General features: G+C 37.2%; 3 protein-coding genes and 1 pseudogene across 3 annotated transcripts; 3 read left to right on the plus strand and 1 right to left on the minus strand.

Annotated features, from left to right (window-relative positions):
- Window positions 1-3022: 3022 nt before the first annotated feature.
- Window positions 3023-4073, plus strand: LOC120192227. The gene has a single exon (XM_039195041.1). It carries the CDS (start codon window positions 3168-3170, stop codon window positions 3798-3800), a length of 633 nt encoding a protein of 210 aa, XP_039050972.1. The 5' UTR covers window positions 3023-3167; the 3' UTR covers window positions 3801-4073.
- A 1661-nt stretch (window positions 4074-5734) lies between these two features.
- Window positions 5735-6326, plus strand: LOC120192638 (annotated as a pseudogene).
- A 7230-nt stretch (window positions 6327-13556) lies between these two features.
- LOC120192628 (rho GDP-dissociation inhibitor 1-like) lies at window positions 13557-15613 on the minus strand. The gene is made up of 5 exons (XM_039195380.1): window positions 15303-15613; window positions 15134-15200; window positions 14596-14814; window positions 14373-14497; window positions 13557-13812 (listed from the first exon to the last, which is right to left on the minus strand). The coding sequence occupies exons 1-5, from the start codon at window positions 15570-15572 to the stop codon at window positions 13738-13740; spliced, it is 756 nt and encodes a 251-aa protein (XP_039051311.1). The 5' UTR covers window positions 15573-15613; the 3' UTR covers window positions 13557-13737.
- Window positions 15614-17604: 1991 nt separating this feature from the next.
- Window positions 17605-21344, plus strand: LOC120192237 (ER membrane protein complex subunit 3-like). Its single transcript, XM_039195046.1, has 8 exons — window positions 17605-17788; window positions 17900-17993; window positions 18318-18437; window positions 18536-18584; window positions 18921-19020; window positions 19156-19217; window positions 19361-19419; window positions 20994-21344. Exons 1-8 carry the CDS (start codon window positions 17637-17639, stop codon window positions 21096-21098), a joined length of 741 nt encoding a protein of 246 aa, XP_039050977.1. The 5' UTR covers window positions 17605-17636; the 3' UTR covers window positions 21099-21344.
- Window positions 21345-21914: the final 570 nt, after the last annotated feature.

A 21914-nucleotide genomic window follows, 5' to 3' on the forward strand; every position in this document is an offset into this window, starting at 1 on the left:
ATACTAGAGAATTTAGAGAGTTTCTTGAGAGTTGTTTTTCTCCTTTTTATCAAGAGAGAAGTATCATTATTTTCTCCTTGGTAGATCAAGAGAGGTTGTAATTCCTATTTTCTCATAGTGAAATTTTTCTACCGTTGCCCGTGGTTTTTACCCTATATTATTTAGAGGTTTTCCACGTAAATTTTGTGTCTATTTTATCTTCATTTTTATTTTCTCAAATTATCAGTTACGATTTTACTCTATCCGATAGCCGTCTTCAGCAACATTGCTTACTGTGTTTATTGTGCTTTGATGGATAATAATGACATCTGCTGTTAGTTTCTTTTAAATTATGAGTTCTTAATGAAGTTACTCGAATTTCTCATTTTTTTGAAGTAACAATTGGTGCTACACCTGGAACTTTTGTAGACACGATTTTATGGTCCCACGGAATGGCTGACAGAACAGTACTTTTTGAGGCTGGACAATCAGGGGCCCCTTTCCTTGAACAAGCTGGAGTAACCTGTGAATTCAAGGTATATGTGCCAAACATATTTTCTGGTGCTTTTTACATGGCCTCTGCTGATCTGCTGAAATTGGTATGATACTACAGGTTTATCCTGGTCTTGGTCATTCGATAAGCAACGAGGAGCTGCAGTTCCTCGAATCATGGATTAAGACTCGTCTACAAAGTTGTTGTTAAAGGTTTAAATATATCGAGAATGGTATCTAATTATTGCATTGGTTTGTCGTAAAAATGTTTTTTAAAGCATATGATGAAATTTTCATATTTGGATTATTTTAAGTTGTAGTCTATTTCTATATCTTTGCTTTATTTAAAACATAAGCTTCTAAACTTGGATTACAGAGAAGGGTGTACGATGTAACCTCTTCACTTTCATATCAAATCGTTACCTACCTAATGTCGTATAAGTAGGTAGGTAGAAAGGAAGACGAGCAAAGTTCCTATAATGTCCTGAAATGCCTGTACTGATTATAAGTTTAAAACCCTACCGCCAGCTGGGAATTCACTATTCATTATGTATGACAGTATGTGAAAGAGCCTGATTAGTTACTTGTACGCATTTGATCTTTTATACTAAACCAAAAGTCTATTTTACTTAAACTTACATGAATTGACAGTTCAGGTTACGAGGAAGAAAAGATGTTACCATGGCCCATATCATAATTTTGTAATGTTAATTAATTGTTGTATTTTTTATTTATTTATATTTAGAGGCGGCTTCGCCAACGTATGTCTTTGACCGGTATTAGTTATGCAATTAATAAATGGTGGCTATGTCACTGCTTGCACGAGAGTGTCGATGATAGTGTGATCAAGGTATACGAAGGTGTAAATTTGGAGCAGAATAGGGTCGGTCCATGGTTGGGGCAGGATCAGCTAAAGCTTAATCAATGCATGTGCCATTGGTATTGGTAGACTGAGACAAATATAAAACAGTCACCATCAGTGCACCAACTGCAACTCGAAACGACATAGAGTAATAAATTTAAGGATAAACTACTTTAAATATCACTCACTTTTAAATTCAGTCTCGAAAATGACAGTAGTGTTTCAATTTTATTAATTTTATCATTGATATTTATGTTTTACTGCAATTATGTTAATCCATCGTTAATGGTTAAATTGCACGATGACATAGTATCTCCGCGTCGTAATGTTGCTGACGTGACTCCCTCACCAAAACGAAGTTGTTTGAATGATAAAAAAATCCAAAACGACGTCGTTTTGTTAGAATCATTTAATGAAAAATTACATTCCAAGAGGTTTTAACCATAGTTCTTTAAGAAGAAATTTTAAACACCCAACCACCAAGTTAACTTAATAAACTGATATATTCTTAACAAAACTAATATATATGTTTAATAATAGTTGTATATTTTCATTTTTCTCATAGATTCAAATCCATAGATTCAGTGATGCCAACCAACTGTTCGACGAAATGCCAATTACAGCAGGTGAACCATAAACCAACAACAGCAGATCAATCAACCTTCAAGTCCCTTGTTCGTTTTTGTTTCTTTTATCTAAATCGGGAGGGATGATTGTTTCTACGTGGGTCTAGATTGAGGGAGAGCGATTAGACTTCCTTGAAGGATTCCAAAAGCTTAAGGTTTTAAGAATTGGGAGATGCCTTGAATTGAAAGAAATTGTGACCGACAAAGGAGTGATGCCTGCACTTCAAGAGTTGCTTATGGTTGAATGCCAGGAGTTCACGACTTTGCCAGATGGTTGGGAAAGTCATGTAATGAAGAATGAAGCAATGTCATGAGTTCACGACATGTTTTATTTCCTTTTTTTTGGAATTATTTTTTATCAATCAGTTATTCAAACCCATGCTTATAATCAATTCAGTTCTTAAAATGAAAATGAGCAAGTGAAATCATGTAATGAAGAATGAGCAAGTTAGTTCCATTGTTCTGCAGGTTTATTGACATTTCACTGAGCTTGGCATTTCGCCGAGCAGTTGATTGACATTACTGAAACTATGGATTTGAATCAACGAGGAAGATTAAAGTATACAATTATTATTAAACATATATATTAGTTTTGTTAAGAATATAACAAATTTTTAAGTCATCTTGGTTGTTGGGTGTTTGGCATTTATTTGTGAAGATTTTGGCTCAAATCTCATGGAAATAATTTTTTATCAATTGGTTCTAATAAAACGATGTTATTTCGGGTTTTTTGAGCCTTCAAATAGTTGCAAAAAACGACGTCGTTTTGGTAAGAGAAACACATCATCACCATTATGACGCAAGATTATCATGTCATCATGTTATTAATAAATTAATTGTAGAGTGATATAATTATATTTAAATATAAACATTAATATTAAAATTGATAAAATTAAAATATCATTATCATAAATGAGTTCAAACTCAAAGACGAGTGATATTTGAATTAGTTTACCCTAAACTTAAATGATTCAGATTTTAGATTTACTCCATCCACTCTGATGATTGGGCCTTTCACCATTTAAGACCCGCGACGCACACTTCCTCAGGTTAATGTCCCCCATGCCCTAAACTACCGTCATCAGCCCCTATGTTTTAATATATTTATTCCCTCTCCTTTATAGAATAACACTAATATAAAACCTTATCAACCCTTCAAAAGTAATAAAATTCTCTTTTCTCTCTCTGGCTGATAATCAAAATTCACCATGAAGAAGCTCTACGGGAGAGGTACAGTTCATCCATCGCCTCCGATCACCACCGATCATCTGTCCTTCCTTCCGGCCGCCATCTTAACCCTTGCGGCTGCTCTTTCAGCAGAAGAGAGGGAGGTCTTGGCTTATCTCATCTCTTGTTCCAACAACGATTTTGGCAACTTTTCAAGCCATGGAAAAAGCACCCAGAAATATCCGGCTACAAGAAACATCAGCTTCAGCAGCGGCAGCGATCATGACCATCCACCTATTTTTACTTGTGACTGTTTCAGGTGCTACATGAGTTACTGGGTCAGGTGGGATTCGTCGCCGAACCGGCAGCTGATACACGAGATTATTGATGCTTTTGAAGATGGGTTAGCTCAAAGCCAGAAGACAAAGAGCAAGAAAGACATGAACAAGAAAAACGGCGGTACTAATGGGTCAGGTGGTTTAAAACGAGCCGATTTGAGCTTTAGAAAGGATGAGTCGAATGATTTGAAATCAGTGGAAGCGAGTAGCAGTAGCAGCAGTTGTGGTGGTGAAGTTTGTGGGGATGATGGTGAAGAAGAGGGAACAGAGAAGGGGACGGTAAGGAGGTTCGTGAACTTCATTGGAGAGAGGATTTGGAATGTTTGGGGGCAGTGAATTTAGAGGAGAATCCAAGAAAAAAGGTGGGTTTTAATTCCAGCCTATATTTCTTTCTATAAGAGAAAGAAAACGAATTTTCTTTAATTAGTTTTGCTTCCTTTTTTGGTATATTACGCCCTGTTTCAATGTAAAATTGGGTAGTTTAATCTTGAAATCAATCATGTTTTTGTTGTTGTTGAAGCAACCTTTTGGTAAGAAAGATTTTCTTGTTGCCCACCATTTTCTTCAAGATTAAGCTATGAGTTCAATACATTTACCATCATTAGATTTGAGCTTTGTTGTTAAATTATGATTGATGGAAACCAGGAATTAGAAATTGATCCCCTCCTCACCACCACTGTGAAGCACATTTGTTTCTTCTATATTCTGTTTTTTCCTTGCATTGAAACTGAGAGTTCCATTAAGTTGATTTTGTCACTGAATTTAGTGTTCTTTGCATGTGATGAAGTTGCTCTGCATCTGTTGACCCAACAACTCAACATGCCTACAATATTTATTTATTACGAAGGAATATCCATAAGAAAATCACATAAGGCTTGCTAGTAGTATCCTTCTTATCTACTTAGATCAATCAATTAATTTAGCTACTATTTGTTGAAGTCCGTCGTCGTCTTCTTCTTCTTCTTATTCCCTTAAGCTTGTGTTAATTGCCACTCGCCAAAATTGGAAATTTCATCATTTTACATGGCCAATACTTGTAAATAAAGAGTGCAAGGGAGTAATGGTAAAAGGAAAGGAGGGTACAGTGGGCATGGATGGATTGGAGACTGAAGGTGTGTGCAATAAACGAGGTCGGCAAAAGTAAGGCTTCGATTAAAGCCAAGGTTACCCCACTCAGGATTCCTGTCCGGACTCCACACCCCCCCCCCCTTTTGTGTTGTGATAATCAATAACCGATGTGATCATCAATGTTGATCTTATCATATCCCCCTCTTCTTAATGGCTATAAATTTTACATTTTTTTAACATTCCAAATTTGAGGATGGTAAAAGACCGAACCAACGGTGGATTCACTGACATCCATCACTTTGCTTCAATGCTTCTATATTTCGTCCGCCAAACGGGTGAAATCATTATTTCATATTTAATTGATAAGATATATATATATATATATATATATATATAAATCAAACGATTAAAATTTAAAGGTAGTGTTATTATCTTTAGAGGTCTCTAGTTTCAGTACGACGTTTGTAAGTATGTTTGAAAATTTATTGTTAAATGGTTGAAAATATTTATAATATATATTATTTTATAATCATTCGAATTAATAAAAATACTTATATCTTTAGTTTTTAGATATTCCAATAATATTTTGTTTATTTTTTGATAAATCAAATCGTTAATTATAACTATTAATCTGATTCAATTTTCATAACTATTAATAAAAAGTTATCACGTTTTGAATTTTTGTCCAAATATCAATATATTTTTTCAACCATAATTGTAGTTTTATGGACAACTTTCGGCATAAACTAAGTTTATTAGAAAATTCATCGACTAATATATAATGATAACTAAGGGATATGAACTCATCGACTAAGTGTCTATGTCACAAGAAAAATTCAAAACATATGGAGTGAACAATCAGATTACACGCTTAAAAGAAGGAAGGTCCAACCAAATGAATTGAAGTCCAAATTCAAAGAGCTACTATTACATGATATTAACTAAATTAATAAAGTTGGAAATAAGAGGGAATCAGTCAAAATTCAAAATTAAAGAGACAGGAGTGGTGCATGGAGATCCCGCGTCCTTAATACTCCGAATGCCTAAAGCACTGGCGGATGAAGGAGACCTTTCCACCCACCGTGCTAAAAAGCGCCTCTTTTGCGCTTAACAAACACTCCGCTCTATCTCTTTTCATTTTTTTCCCTCTAAAGAAGCAATAGCACAACTCTTTTTTTTTATGCTTTCCCTGTGCCGTGAAAATGGCTATTCTGAAGATGGTGATCGTCGCAGTGGTTATGGCAGCGACCCTCGGAGGGAAAATGGCTGGAGCACAAGTGCACCATGTAGTCGGAGGTGATCAAGGGTGGGACCCTTCCTCCGACGTGGCATCTTGGTCCTCCGGTAGGAGCTTCAGTGTTGGAGACAATTTGTATGCTTTTGCTTTACTCTTCCTCTCTAATTAGCTTAGCATAGAAACACATAGCAGCTCCGTTCAACTCTCTATATATATGGTACCATGATACAGTAACCAATTTTTGTTAAATTTTTCTTCATGTTTTTCTCTGTTTGATTATGGTTAAATTGAAATGTTGCACAGGGTTCGCCTACTCTACAGCAGAGGAGAGCATTGCCGAGCTAAATAGCAAGGAAGAATATGAGTCGTGCGATGTGAGCAACCCCCTAAGAATGTACACGGACGGCTTAGATGACATCCCATTGGATGGGGAAGGGATCCCCTAAACCTGCCGCACCTCCCACAACCCCTTCTGGATCAGTCCGGCTTCATGGGAGCTCTGTGTTATTATTGGTCGGGCTTTGGCTTTGCGTTTGCTATATGGCTATTTAGTTATTACGAGTTATGCAAATCTTAAGGTAGTTTGTTATATGCAAATCTACTTTGGTTTTCAAATTATGTATTCAATATCCTTGCGACATAACCCTGTAAAACTTAAAGAACATCATGATGAAAATAATAAAGTAGTTTTCTTCGAGTATTTTATGGAATGTAGGACAAAACATTTGCTACATCCTTTACAAGTTTGATCCTGCTGCTCCACTCCAATTCTTTGGCCTTCATATCATCCCTCAGGACATCAGATAGGCTTCCTTTCTCAATATAATCATAAACTGGGAATCTGTGCGGCCGTTGGCAACAAAATCCATAAAATTTGACGATATTTTTATGGCGTGTTTCTGTTAACAATCGAATCACTTTGATATAACTTCCCATCTTATCTACCGCTCTTCCTCTTCCGCGTCTGGAGAAAATAGTTTCTTGATGGCCAGAACTAGTCCTATTCTTAACTTTGCCTTGTACACTCTTCCAGTTCCACCGGCCCCAATACAATATTTTTAAATTATATCTTCATACACGATCTTCCCATCATAATTTAGAATTGAAACGGATTTCCTGCTCCCCTTTTTGATACCGTAGTTTCCTTTACCTGATCATTTTTGCTCAACGGGAGTGTGCATGGGGCTAAAGAAAGTACCATCCCTGATAAAGACGCACCATACTTGTTGGAACTCTGATTAGCCTAAATAAGTTCACATCTAAATTAATTTGGTGTCATTGCTTACATCAATTAGAGGCTAACATTGGTATCCTCTATTTTGACATCAAGTTTCCTTTACCTGCTCATTTTTCCTCTCTAATTGAGCATACTCAAAATCCACAGAGCATGGCGTGATTCAAAGAATGGAGGCTAACATTGAGGGGGGTGTTGAAAATTCAATATTAGCCTAAATAAGTTCACACCTAAATTAATTTGATGTCATTGCTTACATCAATTTAGTTTTGATGTCATTGCTTACATCAATTTAGTTAGGTGAAAATTAAGTATTTTTCTCATGTTTTAATTTCAATGGTTTAGATTATTTAGTGCTTATTTTAATGAGTGGTTTAGATTGTTTCTTGTAACCTATAAATACCCTACTTGTATTTGAGTTTTATCATCCAACAATCAAAGCTTAATTATAAGCATTTGAAAGCTTTCTTAAGAGTTCTTCCCTTTTGTAATTTTGTGAGATTATTCTAAAGAGTTTTTCTTCTTCTCAATCAATTAGAGTTTTTACTCTATTTTGATTCTACAATTGGTATCCGAGCCACATTTTTAAGGTCTCTTGAAATTTTGAGTATGCTCTGTGGCTGCAGTTTTTAACTGATCTTCCACATCATAAAATATTTCTTGAGTTATTGTCGGGGTTATTATAAACCTTGTGGAGCTTCTTTGTGTTTAGAGTAATTTAGTACTCTGCACGTTTGTTACTCAAGCTTGTTCGGTGTAGTCAAAGCCTTGCCGTTAAGATGAGTGATCTTCAAGTAGTTGGAGGAATCAAGAAGCTCAACAACAAAAACTACAACACGTGGGCAACATGTATGGAGTCATACTTACAAGGTCAAGATCTTTGGGAGGTTGTCGATGGTGGTGAAGTTACACAACCGACGACAGAAGATGCCAATGGAATCTTGCGAAAGTGGAAAATTAAAACAGGCAAATCAATGTTTGCTTTAAAGACCACAATTGAAGAAGAAATGTTGGAGCACATTCGGGATGCTAAAACACCAAAGGAAGCATGGGACACTTTTGTTACACTCTTTTCGAAGAGGAACGATACAAAATTGCAACTTCTCGAGAATGAACTTCTATCAATGGCGCAACGCGACATGGCGGTTGTCCAATACTTTCACAAGGTGAAGTAGAAATGTCGTGAAATTTCAGAATTAGATCCGACAGCTGCTATTGGGGAAGCCAGGATAAAAAGAATAATTGTCCATGGTTTGAGACCCGAATATCGAGGGTTTGTTGCCGCTGTACAGGGATGGCCGACACAGCCATCGCTTGTTGAGTTCGAAAATTTGCTTGCAAGTCAAGAAGTCATGGCCAAGCAAATGGGAGGAGTCTCGCTGAAGGGTGAAGAGGAAGCGCTATACACCAGCAAAAGCAGAGGCACTTTTCAGCGGTATACTGGCAGTGGATCTAAAAAAGGATGGTGACAAGGTGAAAAATTACCAAGGAAAGGGAGGCCCTCATTCAGGGGGAGCATCCAAGAATCGCGGTAATAGTAGAAAGTTCGATGGCAAGTGTTATAACTGCGGGAAGATGGGTCACATGGCAAAAGACTGTTGGACCAAGAAAAAGCCTGTTGAAAGTAATATTGCTACTTCTTGTTCGAAGGAGAATAGTGAAGATGGTTGGGATGCTGAAGCGTTATTTACTACGGAGGAAGAAGAATTAGCTCTCACGGTAACAACACCAGAACAGAATGACTACAAGAATGATTGGATCGTAGATTATGGCTGCTCAAATCATATGACGGGTGACAAACAGAAGTTGCAAAACATGTCTGAGTACAATAGAGGTCGTGTGGTGGTGACAGCTGACAACTCAAGGTTACCGATAACTCACATCGATAAGACAATAGTTACCCCTCGATATAATACTAACCAGGTGCAACTCCAAGATGTTTACCATGTCCCAGGAATGAAGAAAAATTTGCTATCTGTGGCTCAACTAACATCATCAGGCCATTATGTCTTATTTGGTCCCCAAGACATGAAGGTTTATCATGACGTCAAAATCTCAGAAACACCAACAATGGAGGGACGACGTTTGGAATCAATTTACGTGATGTCAGTAGAGTCTGCATATGTAGACAGAACAAGGAAAAATGAGACATCAGATCTATGGCACATGCGGTTAGGTCACGTTAGCTATTCTAAGCTAAGTGTGATGGTGAAAAAGTCGATGCTTAAGGGGCTTCCTCAACTAGACGTGAGAACAGACACAGTCTGTGCGGGATGCCAGTATGGTAAAGCACACCAATTACCATATGACGAGTCGAAGTTTAAAGCAAAAGAACCGTTGGAGTTGGTTCACTCTGATGTGTTTGGACCGGTTAAGCAACAATCAATTAGCGGTATGCGGTACATGGTAACATTCATTGATGACTTCTCCAGGTATGTGTGGGTTTTCTTTATGAAAGAAAAATCTGATACGTTCTCAAAGTTTAAAGAGTTCAGAGACTCAGCTGAAGGAGAAGTGAGAAAGAAGATATGTTGCTTGCGCACAGACAACGGAGGAGAATATAGATCAAACGAGTTCTCTCAATACTTAAAGGAATGTCGAATACGTCATCAGTACACTTGTGCCAACACGCCACAACAGAATGATGTAGCGGAAAGAAAAAAACCGGCATCTTGCAGAAATTTGTCGAAGTATGCTACATGCAAAGAATGTACCTGAAAGGTTTTGGGCTGAAGCAATGAGGACTGCAACCTTTGTGATCAACAGACTTCCTCAACCAAGGTTAGGATTTGTTTCACCCTTTGAGAAACTATGGAACATAAAACCTACAGTTAGCTACTTTCGAGTATTTGACTGTGTATGTTATGTGTTTGTTCCTGGTCATTTACGAAGCAAATTTGACAAGAAAGTTGTTAGATGTATCTTTGTGGGATATGACAGCCAGAGAAAGGGGTGGAAATGTTGTGATCCAATTAGTAGAAGATGCTATACGTCACGAAATGTGGTATTTGATGAAGCATCTTCTTAGTGGTCCTCAGAGAAGGAGGTGTTGCCAGATTCGAGAGAATTTGGAGACAAGCTACAACAAAAGATGGGGGAGCATGTTGTTCAACTCCAAACAAGTTCAGATGAATCAGAAGATCCAAATGGCGATGATGTCGAACAAAGAGTGACTCAGAATCCTTGGCAAACTGGCGTATATCAACAACCAAACGAAGAAGGTAGGCCTAGTGAAACAGAAGAATCAATTCCACAATCTCAACTCCGAAGGTCAACAAGAATACGAAGGCCAAATCCCAAATATGCCAATGCAGCCATAATTGAAGAAGCAACGGAGCCTGAGACGTTCGAAGAAGCATCGAAGAGTTCTGAGTGGATGACAACTATGAAAGAAGAGATCGATGCACTTCAGCAAAATCAAACTTGGGATATTGTACCAAAGATAAAAGATGTGAAACCCATATCTTGCAAATGGGTTTACAAGATAAAGCGCCGTCCAGATGGGTCAATCAAGAGGTACAAAGCGCGATTGATAGCTCGTGGTTTCTCTCAATAGTATGGACTAGACTATGATGAAACATTTAGTCCAGTGGCGAAACTTACAACCGTACGAGTCTTACTTGCACTTGCAGCCAACAAAGACTGGATCTTGTGGCAGATGGATATGAAGAATGCTTTTCTTCATGGAGAACTAGATCGAGAGATCTACATGACCCAACCAATGGGTTTTCAGAGTCAAGATCATCATGAATATGTGTGTAAGATGCGAAAAACACTCTACGGATTGAAACAAACACCTAGGGCGTGGTATGGTAAGATTGTTGAATTTCTAACGAAAAGTGGTTATTCAGTAACACCTGCAGATTCTAGCTTGTTTGTCAAAGCCAATGAAGGTAAGCTAGCTATCGTGCTAGTATACGTGGATGACTTAATCATAACCGGTGATGATGAGGCAGAAATTCTTCAGACGAAGGAGAATTTATCAGTTCGTTTCCAGATGAAAGAACTTGGACAACTTAAGCACTTCTTTGGTCTAGAGGTTGATCGCATACATGAAGGAATATTTTTATGTCTACAGAAATATGCTAAAGATTTGTTGAAGAGGTTTGGAGTGCTCGAATGCAAGTCAACTTCAATGCCAATGGAACCAAATATCAAAATGTGTGCACATGAAGGAAAAGATTTGGAAGATGCAACAATGTATCGACAATTGGTAGGTAGTCTAGTCTACTTAACCTTGACCCGACCTGACATTTCTTATGCAGTTGGTGTGATGAGTCGGTATATGCAAAATCCAAAGAAGCCTCATTTGGAAGCAGTTCGACGAATACTGAGATATGTGAAGAATACAAATGACTATGGTCTTTTGTACAAGAAAGGTGAAGACTGTAAGTTAGTTGGTTATTGTGATGCTGATTATGCAGGAGATCATGACACCAGGAGATCAACAACTGGATATGTGTTTAAGCTTGACTTCGGAACAATTTCTTGGTGTAGCAAAAGACAACCAACTGTATCATTGTCAACCACTGAAGCTGAGTATCGAGCAGCAACAATGGAAGCTCAAGAGAGTACATGGTTGATACAGTTGATGAATAATCTACATCAACCAGTAGATTATGCAATTTCGTTGTATTATGACAACCAATCGGCAATTCGGCTGGCGGAGAATCCTGTCTTTCATGCAAGAACTAAACATGTGGAAGTACATTACCACTTTGTTAGGGAAAAAGTTTTGCAAGAAGAGATTGAGATGAGGCAAATCAAGACAGATGAGCAAATTGCTGACTTGTTTACAAAAGGTTGAGTGTTGGAAAGTTTGAACATTTCCGTCATCAGCATGGTGTGATTCAAAGAATGGAGGCTAACATTGAGGGGGGTGTTGAAAATTCAATATTAGCCTAAATAAGTTCACACCTAAATTAATTTGATGTCATTGCTTACATCAATTTAGTTTTGATGTCATTGCTTACATCAATTTAGTTAGGTGAAAATTAAGTATTTTTCTCATGTTTTAATTTCAATGGTTTAGATTATTTAGTGCTTATTTTAGTGAGTGGTTTAGATTGTTTCTTGTAACCTATAAATACCCTACTTGTATTTGAGTTTTATCATCCAACAATCAAAGCTTAATTATAAGCATTTGAAAGCTTTCTTAAGAGTTCTTCCATTTTGCAATTTTGTGAGATTATTCTAAAGAATTTTTATTCTTCTCAATCAATTAGAGTTTTTACTCTATTTTGATTCTATAAGTACCATCCCTGATAAAGACGCACCATACTTGTTGGAACTCTGATTCATTTTATAGGTTTTTGTCCCCACTGATGTGTTACTTCAGGGCTCAAACCTTCAAATTCGCCACATAGGTTTTTGTTGTTGGAGAACGCTAATGGGGAAGCATGGTAAAAGAATTCACTGTTTGGAACGGGTCCTCCAAGTCATTGTATGAGAAGTCAATCTATGATAAGCCGATCATCATACCGAATAAAGAGGGGATTGTTGTGTGAGATGCTTATCTGTTCCAACATGGTCCACTTTGCTACCTTTGGAAGTATAAGCCGTGTGAGCAAATGAGATAGGTCCCCTGAAGTAGTTCTTCTTCCAGCACAAATTACGTAGCTTTGAGCATTCACCAAGTTGGCCTGTCTAGCTTGTTTTCTGAAAGATCTAGATCCTCAAGACTTGAGATCTTTCCAATTTCAAGTGGCACCTCATCTGCTAAATGGTTATTGCTCAAATTGAGGAGGTACAAAGACGTTAATCTGCCCAACTCTTTTGGCATCTTTCCAACAAGTTGGTTAGAAGAAAGATCGAGCACAGCTAGTCGATTCAGCATGCCAAAGTCCTCAGGTATTTGGCCACTGATCGAATTACCAGCAACTTTTAATTGCTCTAGGTTTCTGCATCCTCCTCAGTTAGCTGAAAGCAATCCCTCCAATCTGTTGTGGCTTAACTCACAATAACTCAGATTCGGATAAACTCCAAAGTCCTGTTCTAGAGACCCTGAAAGCTGGTTGTAATGGAGTTGAACTCAAACGAGGCTTGTACAGTTCCATAAGCTCTTTGGGACGCGACCTATAAAACTGTTGAACGAAAAAGTTGTGGCTTTGCACCTTGACAGACGTGGTAGGCAACCTGCAAAGTTGTTTTCACTAAGAAGCAGTTCTGTCAAAGAAGTGAGGTTTGCTCGTCAATATTTCCTTGTTTTAAATGTGGATAGTTCAAAACCGGAGATATTAGCAAAAATTGATATGGGTTGTTCAGAACTGGAGATATTAGCAAAAATTCCACCACCAAATTTTAGTGTTTATGCTTTGGCCAACTTTCAACTTTAACAGTGAAGGAAACAAGATTACATCATGCAATTATGAAACGACCCCCTTTACAAGTTCCACCATTCGTTGTCGATTACATATCCAATTACTCCAAACGGAAGCTGCATAAAGCTTAACATAATGCAAGACTAGCGCGGCACATCACATGAAGGAAAATTGAAAGCAAAAGCGCAACTTTTTATTAATCCATCCTAAAGAAATTAATGTCTTAACTGCAACTCAGGTAAAGCAGAACGCTTTTTGATCAACTCTCTTCATTGTACAGATGATTCCTAGTCTCATTCTCACACAGGAGCAAACACGAACAGTAAATTAACTATGGTTACATCTAAAGGTGATTTGACAAATAATGGGCACGAGCAAACTGATTTAGCTGTAAATGATTCATTCGCATGTCGTCTACGATTGCCACTCTTTACGGATATCGAAACTGTAGTTTATCTCCAAGTAGCACTTGCTATCGTCGTCGACAAACTGCAAACAGAGACAAAAGAGTAATGAAACATTCAGTCAGGCTCGTGCGCTCAAAAATCAAAATTGTACAGAATTTCAACTATGTTTTCATGTCTACAACATGAGATGACCACAAATTTGAATCCCAAAATCCTGTTTCACATTGATCCAGACAACTTATTAATGGGATCTTTATTACTGTATTAATTCTTGGACAATAGGGGATCATTGATGTAGCATTGTTCAAGATCTGAATCGATTGTTAAGGGTCATATTTCTCTGGAAGTCTGTATGCTGAAAAGATCAATATTGAGTTTTTGTCTGGTGGTGAAAACTGGATTGAAAATAATGATTTCCTCGTGTGTGTATATATACATATATGAGAGACACCATCTGACAAGAAAATCAAATAACAATAGCAAATTAAGTCAAAACCTTGTTATAATAAAAGCAACACAAACCAGATTCAAACTAGCCCAAACAGATGGACGATGGACAAACCAGATTTATACTAGCCCAGATCCATTTGTGCAATTACGGTGTCTAACTGATAACGGAAAAAAGATTATTGTTTATTTTACCTTACTTCTAGCTGAATAAAATCCTCTACCAAAAATCCCAGATGGAGTTGTTTCTTCAGATATTTCATGGATGTAAGGCTCTGCCTGGGGGCTGAAGGTCCCAATCATCTCTTTCGTGCTATCAACTGGTAAACAAATTCATCGAGAAGAACATCAAACCTAAAGTTTATATAAAAGAATATAATTCTTCCATACGAACTACACAGAGAGAAAAAGGAATTACCCTTGACACCAGTTTTCCAAACCGTATTAGTGTACTTGATCCCGGACACAATATTGTTGCTCACTTGGAATGTGAATTGCAGGGTGTATTTGCTACCTTCTTTTAAGGTAAACCACGGACCTTTAGGCTTTCCGTTCTCCGGAATTGGAAGTACCATATCTGGCCTACCAGGTGATATGATTGCAAGGCTCAGGATCTTAACATCAGGTTCCACCTTTTCTATACAATCATAAACAATGCATGCAAATGTGAGTATACAAAGACGGGGCAAGCTTTCTTCTTTTCTTTCTCCTTAGATTTTTGCTTGCAACAGAGAATGGAAACTACTGAGGAGACCAATGACAACACTAATGCTCTAGATAGCGCAATTATGCTCTACCGAGTACCGACTATGCAACTTTTGAACTTGCTAGCTAAAATCATTTATTGCACTTCAAGATCAGTTTCCATTCTATAAATACATCATATAAACTTCATCAACTGTCAAAGAAACCATCAAGTTTCAAAGAATAGATATGTAGAGTAAGAGAAGTCAAACCTCCAAGGGAGTCGAAATCCACGGTCCCAAGAAGTTGTTCCTTCCACCTCCTTAAGCTCTCATCATCCTGAATCCTCAAATTCAAAGAAAATAAAAGAACAGCGCTAAAGGAAAAGCGGGGAAAAAGAACTGGAACTGAAATATGAAGGAAGAGATGGAGCAAACCAACCTTATCCTTTTCGAGTTGTTCTTTGAGGGTGCACTTAGGGCCCAACTCAATCTCCCTCTCTTCATCATCGTCGTCTTCATCTTCAGTTGGACAAAAAGAACTCTGGCTGGCTTTTCTACTGAACCCAGGGTGATGTCCTTCAACGTTATCACCGTTAGCAGGCATCTTTGATGCTGTTTTTGTCTCTGAAGCTTCACTGTCAACAACAGTCCCATCTTTGTCAAACCCCATGCTCTTGGAACTTGGATCCTCACCAACCGCCATAGACATCAACAGCCCATCAAACAGGTACAAAGAGAAAAGGGGCAAAACTCACTCACCAAGAATATATAATACTAACATAGTTGCCCAAAGCGCAAAAGAACAGAAAATACAAGCCAAAAAATGCCACTAGGGTCTACGAAGAGTCTCAGAAGAAAACAACAAGAGTTGAGGGGAATTCCAATTCAAAACAAAATTATAATAATGGTATTAAAAAATGGGTCTAAGAATCACAGAAAGGTAAACAGAAACCAAATAGGAAGAAAAGAATAGGGTAACCCTTCAAACAAGAAAAGACACCAATAAAAACAAAAAATAGAGGGAATGGGTAGCAAAAGAGGAAGATGGGTTCGTCAAAGGAAAGTTCAAACACTCAAGGAAGTCGTGTGGTCATTCGAAAATATGTATATTCGTGAAACGAAACAAAGAGAGCGAGAGAAAGGTGGAGAGATCGTGAAGGTCACTCCTGCACTAGCTTCCACGAAGATCACGATTCAAGAACCGGCTTTTCGATTATTAAAATCTCTTATTTAACAGGACAATGCTGGAGATAAGAGAGATACAGCAGTAGAGCCTAGATTGCCTAAACCCTTTGTTTAATATATGGATTTTTGACCTTTTTTCAGAGACAGATATACTGATCGGAATAAAGGGGGGTAAAATGTACTAATTAGAATCGCAGTACTTCTATTTTCTCTGGTAGACTATATAACCTATGCTAACTGCTCTTGACCCTTTATTTATTTTACCACGGACCCAGTTTGAAGTGTTAAGACTTTGTGTACGCTGAATCAACTCTTCGAGCCTCAAGTGGTGGTCCTGAATTTAATGTCGTACTTGCAAATGCCAACCCTCTGGATCAGTTGTCAAAGTCGCTTCACACAGTTTTAAGACTTCCAATTTCTATGACAATTATGACTGGGGCGAGAATTTCGAGGAAATTTTGACACTCTTCGAGAATGGTTCTTTTCCAGTACTTTCCATTGTTAAGTCGTAATCTCATATCAGCATTTCAACTTGTTACTGGAATGATTGATGAATCAGAGATTAATCGGAAGGATTATGCATGACTAACGTGAAAATAAATGTCTGCATGGTGTTATTCTTAATATTTTCTGATTCATGGATAACCAGTGGGATCAATTATGCATTGTTCCAGAAAATACCCATTTTTGAATTCGTAATAAATCTTAGGCGAGCAATCCCTCTCCTGCTGTCTCAACTGCTTTCCTCTGAATTTTATAATTGAATATTGATTAGTGATGAGCTGGTTTGTGTTGATTGAGAAACCTACTCTGGACGTGAGAAAAACAAATGGTTTCTGCACATTGCTCCCATCTCTTTCTGTTTGTACAACAACCAACATTCATTCATTCAACACCTGCATTGATATGGAGGTATACAAGTTTCAACCCTGTTTAAATCTCATTGCATTTTTCGATAGAGGGGGTTCTACCATCGTTATAGATATATGCAAGAACACAACTAACCTGCGTAAATGGTAGAACAGTTTCCTGTCTGAGTCCATGCTTCCCCTAGATGAAATTCTAGTTGGTTAAGACATTAATATAGCTCGTCCTCCACTACCAGTAGTCCGCGTCATTTTAAGAATGGCGAGCAGGTCATAAATAACAGCAATAGTAAGTAGCCTAAACTCAACCATGACTCAGGTACTAGTCCTAGTTCTAGTTCAGTAGTTCTAACGATAATAGATGAGGAGACACCTTGAAAGACGATGAAACAAATTACTTGAACCAGTGAAAGCCATTCGTATGATAATCTTCGAGTAATATGATGTTGTCCATAAATGAATACCCCAAAATATAAGTTTGATCCACGCATGAAAATAAAAACTTTCGTAACTGGTCTAACTTAATATTCAAGTGACAGTTTTGTGATAATTAGATAATATTAATGATCAATATAACATTTCAAACATAAGTGACTAAAATAAAAGTTTATTAATACTTTAATGACTATTCCCTGTTTTACCCTTAAAATGACAAAAATTCAATGTAAAGGAGAGAAAACATAGCCAAACTCTTGTTTTTGACGGAGGAGCAAATAGTTGTGATGGCGGAAGATCTGGTGCTGGATACTGCGATCAGAGATTGGGTGCTGATACCTCTATCAGTGGTGATGGTTCTCATTGGCATCCTCCGCTACTTTGTTTCTAAGCTCATGCGCTCCTCTCAAGTTCCCGATCCTAAGATCGTCAAAGAGGGGTATTTCTCTCCCAGCTCTGTTATATATAGAGAGAGACATACATATATAAAGAAAATTCGATAAAGATAAATATGTCTCGGATTCATCGATTCCCGATTTTCTATTTCCAGGCAAGTAATTGTTCGGGCTCGGAATTTGCGAGCTGCTGCTAATTTTATCCCTCCCAAGTCCTTTCGCTCACGTAGGGTTTATTTCAGCAATGAGGTTAGCTTTTTCTTCTTCTTCTTCTTCTTCTTCTTTTAAATCTTCTATGACCATTATTTTTACTAGTAATTCCTCTTTTTTTTCGAAATTTGTCTTTAAATTTCTTCTTCTCTTGTTCAGAAGCTTATTATGCTGTTACCAGATTGCACATTAGCAGTAGATAAATTATGATTTTGTTGGGATTGCAACTAGTCGATAGACTATAGATCCGCTAATATTAAGCTTCGTTAAAATCAGTTTAAATTGATGAAAATGATCCATCAAGTGTATGTTCTTCCCTCTCAGAAAAGGATAAACTAAAGGTAATTTTGTGGCATTTTGTAGGAAAATGGATTACTGTTTGTCCCCAAGGGGCAGGCTCAAAACGCTCAAGCTCAAATGTTCTCTGACCCTAACATGGCTATGGATATGATGAAGAAAAATCTCTCTATGATTATACCTCAGGTATTTTATGGTGCTTGAACTTTTGGTTTCCGTATGCTTTGGTGTAATTGCTCATGATAGAGAACTGACTCTTTTTTTTAAAAACTTGTTGTTGTCAGACTCTCACTTTTGCTTGGGTCAACTTCTTCTTCTCTGGGTTTGTTGCAGGTTTGGCTCTTTATTACTGATTTCATTCCAAAATTTCTGAGTATTTCCCCTTTCATGCTACATTTGAGATTGAATTGCAGATCTATTTACAAAATTGATTTAATGCATCTGATGTACGGAATTTGCCAATGTTAACTCTTTTCCTATTAGATTGGATCTGTTCCATTTTCATTCTTTTTGCATGGTGATGGACATAATCTTTTGTTGTGTCATAACATAATCAAAGTCTAACTTAACTGAACACGTAGTGGTATTAAGCTTTTTATTTATTGATACTGTTGTTCTGTTGGTAAATGGTAATGTGGTTGTCTCTTCTATTTGCTTTCTCGTTTGCAGCCAAAATACCCTTCCCATTGACTCAAAGGTTCAGATCAATGTTACAGAATGGAATTGACCTTAGCACAGTTGATGTGAGCTACGTTAGTAGCCGCTCATGGTAATGGTCTTATTTTGTATGCAAGAAGCTTTACATAAATGTCCTAATTGGTTTTTCTTTCTGAGCTCTTCTGTTTTTGAGAAATTTTTTTGACTAAGTATTACACCAATTATTAACAAATTCTTTAATGTCCAGGTATTTCCTCAATTTGTTTGGTTTGAGGGGTTTATTTAGTCTGATTCTAGGAGAGGAAAATGGTTAGTATTGGAAAACAAACTTCCTATCATGTTTTATATTAGATAGCAATGGGAAATTTCTTCGGCTCTTGGATTTATCATCTCTTGTGGGTTTCACTACAAAAGTTGTAGTTTTATTTATTATTATCATTATTTTTTTGCAGCAACCGATGATACACAGCGTATGATGCAGATGAGTGGATTTGGCTTTGATCCATCAAAGGTATCAATTCAATCTGTTTTATGTTGAGTGTTACAGCTTCAAGAAGTCTTAGATGTTTCACATGGTCTTATATTAGTCAAATCCTGTTATTTATGTCTTTAATGGAGATTATTTCCTTAAGTGGCATGTATAGTAAGCAAATTAGAATTTTATTTTAGTAACACTTGGGTTTTAGTCTAGTTTAAATCCTTTTGCAATACTTTGTTTCTTAGGGTTGTTTTGGCAGATAAGTTTAGGATGATGCCTTAAAAGTTATTGAGTAGGGAATTTAGAATAATAGTTATAGGTTTTAGCCTCAGAGTTTGAACAATTTGTCTTCCAAAGAGTCCTTGAGCTTAGAATTCGATTGGTCCTACAGGCAACAAAGGTTTGCTACCTTTTACAAATACACTTATGAGTTATGACAAGTTCTCTACTTATTCCCAAATCATTTTGTTGATGTTACATTTCTTGAGCATGTAACTTGTATAATGTTTGCCCCACGATCTTGGAGGTGGGAAGATGTTTGATATTGTATCCATATATATATATATATATATATTGTGGATAAGCTTTGTGCTTGTATTATATCCAAAAATTAAGCAGTGAACTGCTACAAGTAAGAGCAAGTAAAGAATCTGTACATGCCCCTTTACAACCAATTAAGTTATACCACAAGCTAAACATAATTGTCTATTTACAATATCCATCTTTTTATTTACGAAGAGCTCTTTATTTATATCTCTTAGGAGAATGGCTTGTGGAATATATATTAGATTCATCCTTACATGTGGGAGAGACATGGCTGTTAAGCTTTTTAGCCAAGGGAAAAATGATTGCTGTTGCTGTTGGCTGGCCAGTTTGTTTATGATTTGGTCTTGTCCGCAATACTTTCTTGTCAATTAGAAAAATTGTTTAGAGAGGGAATTTGGCATTCCATTCCCATGATGATGTGCCCAATACTGCACCAGCAGTGTGCTACCTGCTATTGTGCTGCCACAATCTTTTGTGCTTCTGATTTCTGTGCTGCTTGGGTGCCTGATTCATATAGGTTTGTGCTGATGTGCAAGCGGGTCAGGCTTTTCATCATTTCCATGTTCTATTGCTTCATTAAAAAATCATGCCTGTCTCTCTCTTTCAGGCATTATTGTGAATGACCCAACTTTTTAGGCTAGAGCTTTAGCTTTTTTCTCCACGACTTTAGTAATTGCCCATGATTTTGGGGTTTTGATATTTACCTGTTTAGAATCTTTGTGGTAGGAATTTCAGCCAATGCTTTTCTCAAGATCACCAGGTTGTCCCCCTTCCATTTTGCTTTGCTTTGGGGTCAAATCAATAGCGAAAATGATTATAACTACATGAAACTTTTAGTTCAATGAAAATGAACCAAACTGTTTTTGTGGTTGATATGGTTTAAATTTAAGAAATGAAGATTCGTTTTCTAGATACTGCTTGGGAGGCATTGCCTTCTTCATTTGGTTGATATATGGTTTAAATTTATAAAGCATCCTGTAAAGAAAGCCAGAATAAAAAAGATTTTGTTTTATTTCTTAACTTTGCCTGCGACCTAATCCTTTGATTATCATTCTTATTAGAGTCTGGGTGCTGAGAAAGATGGTCTTGACATTGTCCAACATGAGTGGGCGCTCCCTAAGTTTGAGCATCGAGCTGAAGCAGTGTTGAGAAAACTCACCATGTGAACACCTTTGGAACATATAAAACAGCCGTCAGAAGAGGTTGGTTTGAGGTGAAGCTTTCCTATTAGATGAAATACCTTTAGAACCCATGATTTAGGCTTAGACTCGGGAAAAATTTGCACCATAATTTTTTATGCCTTTGTCCACTTCGTTTCCTGTGAGATTATAACTAAAGAATTAATAATCGTCATCATGTTGTCTGAATTCTTTTAAGACCCAAATCATTATTGTTGCATTCGGCTGACTTTATACCGGTGATCCGAAACTTTCTATACTTCATAATATGAATATCTTGTTGGCCCATACCTGGTAAAAATGTTCAGTTCATTGCCAGCAGAAATCTTTAGCAGGCCTCGGTTATTTCTTTGCAGCAAGCAAAAGCAATTTCATTTCACTGCCAGTAACGTTTGAGCATCGGTCCTGTTGATGGCCACTCCTCGTGGCTTTCTGAAAGCATCAGCCCAGAGGCCACACAAAGACCGAACAATTTCATTGAGTAGCGTTAGCCTTGGTGGTACTAATAATTAAATCAGTAACTGGTAACCAAACCATGTTCTCCGACTCATGGAAAAATTTTGTACCAAGTAGTTTTGCACAATACGGTAAAGATTTTGAAACCACCTTCAACAATCAAATTACAAACAGCCTGAAACAAGGTAGACAAACAATATTATCAAATCTGATGACTGTCAAAATTTTGAAGTTAATACAGAAGAATGTGGTAAACGGTACGTAACTTCAAGGTCAACTTAGACTAAACATTTGTGGAGATCTGAAGAAATGTTTTTTTGGGTGGATGGTAGTTTTATGGCTTTTTAC

This window comes from Hibiscus syriacus, unplaced genomic scaffold (genome assembly GCF_006381635.1).
Source record: "Hibiscus syriacus cultivar Baekdansim isolate YM2019G1 unplaced genomic scaffold, ASM638163v2 tig00004205_pilon, whole genome shotgun sequence".
Classification (NCBI taxonomy): domain Eukaryota; kingdom Viridiplantae; phylum Streptophyta; class Magnoliopsida; order Malvales; family Malvaceae; genus Hibiscus; species Hibiscus syriacus.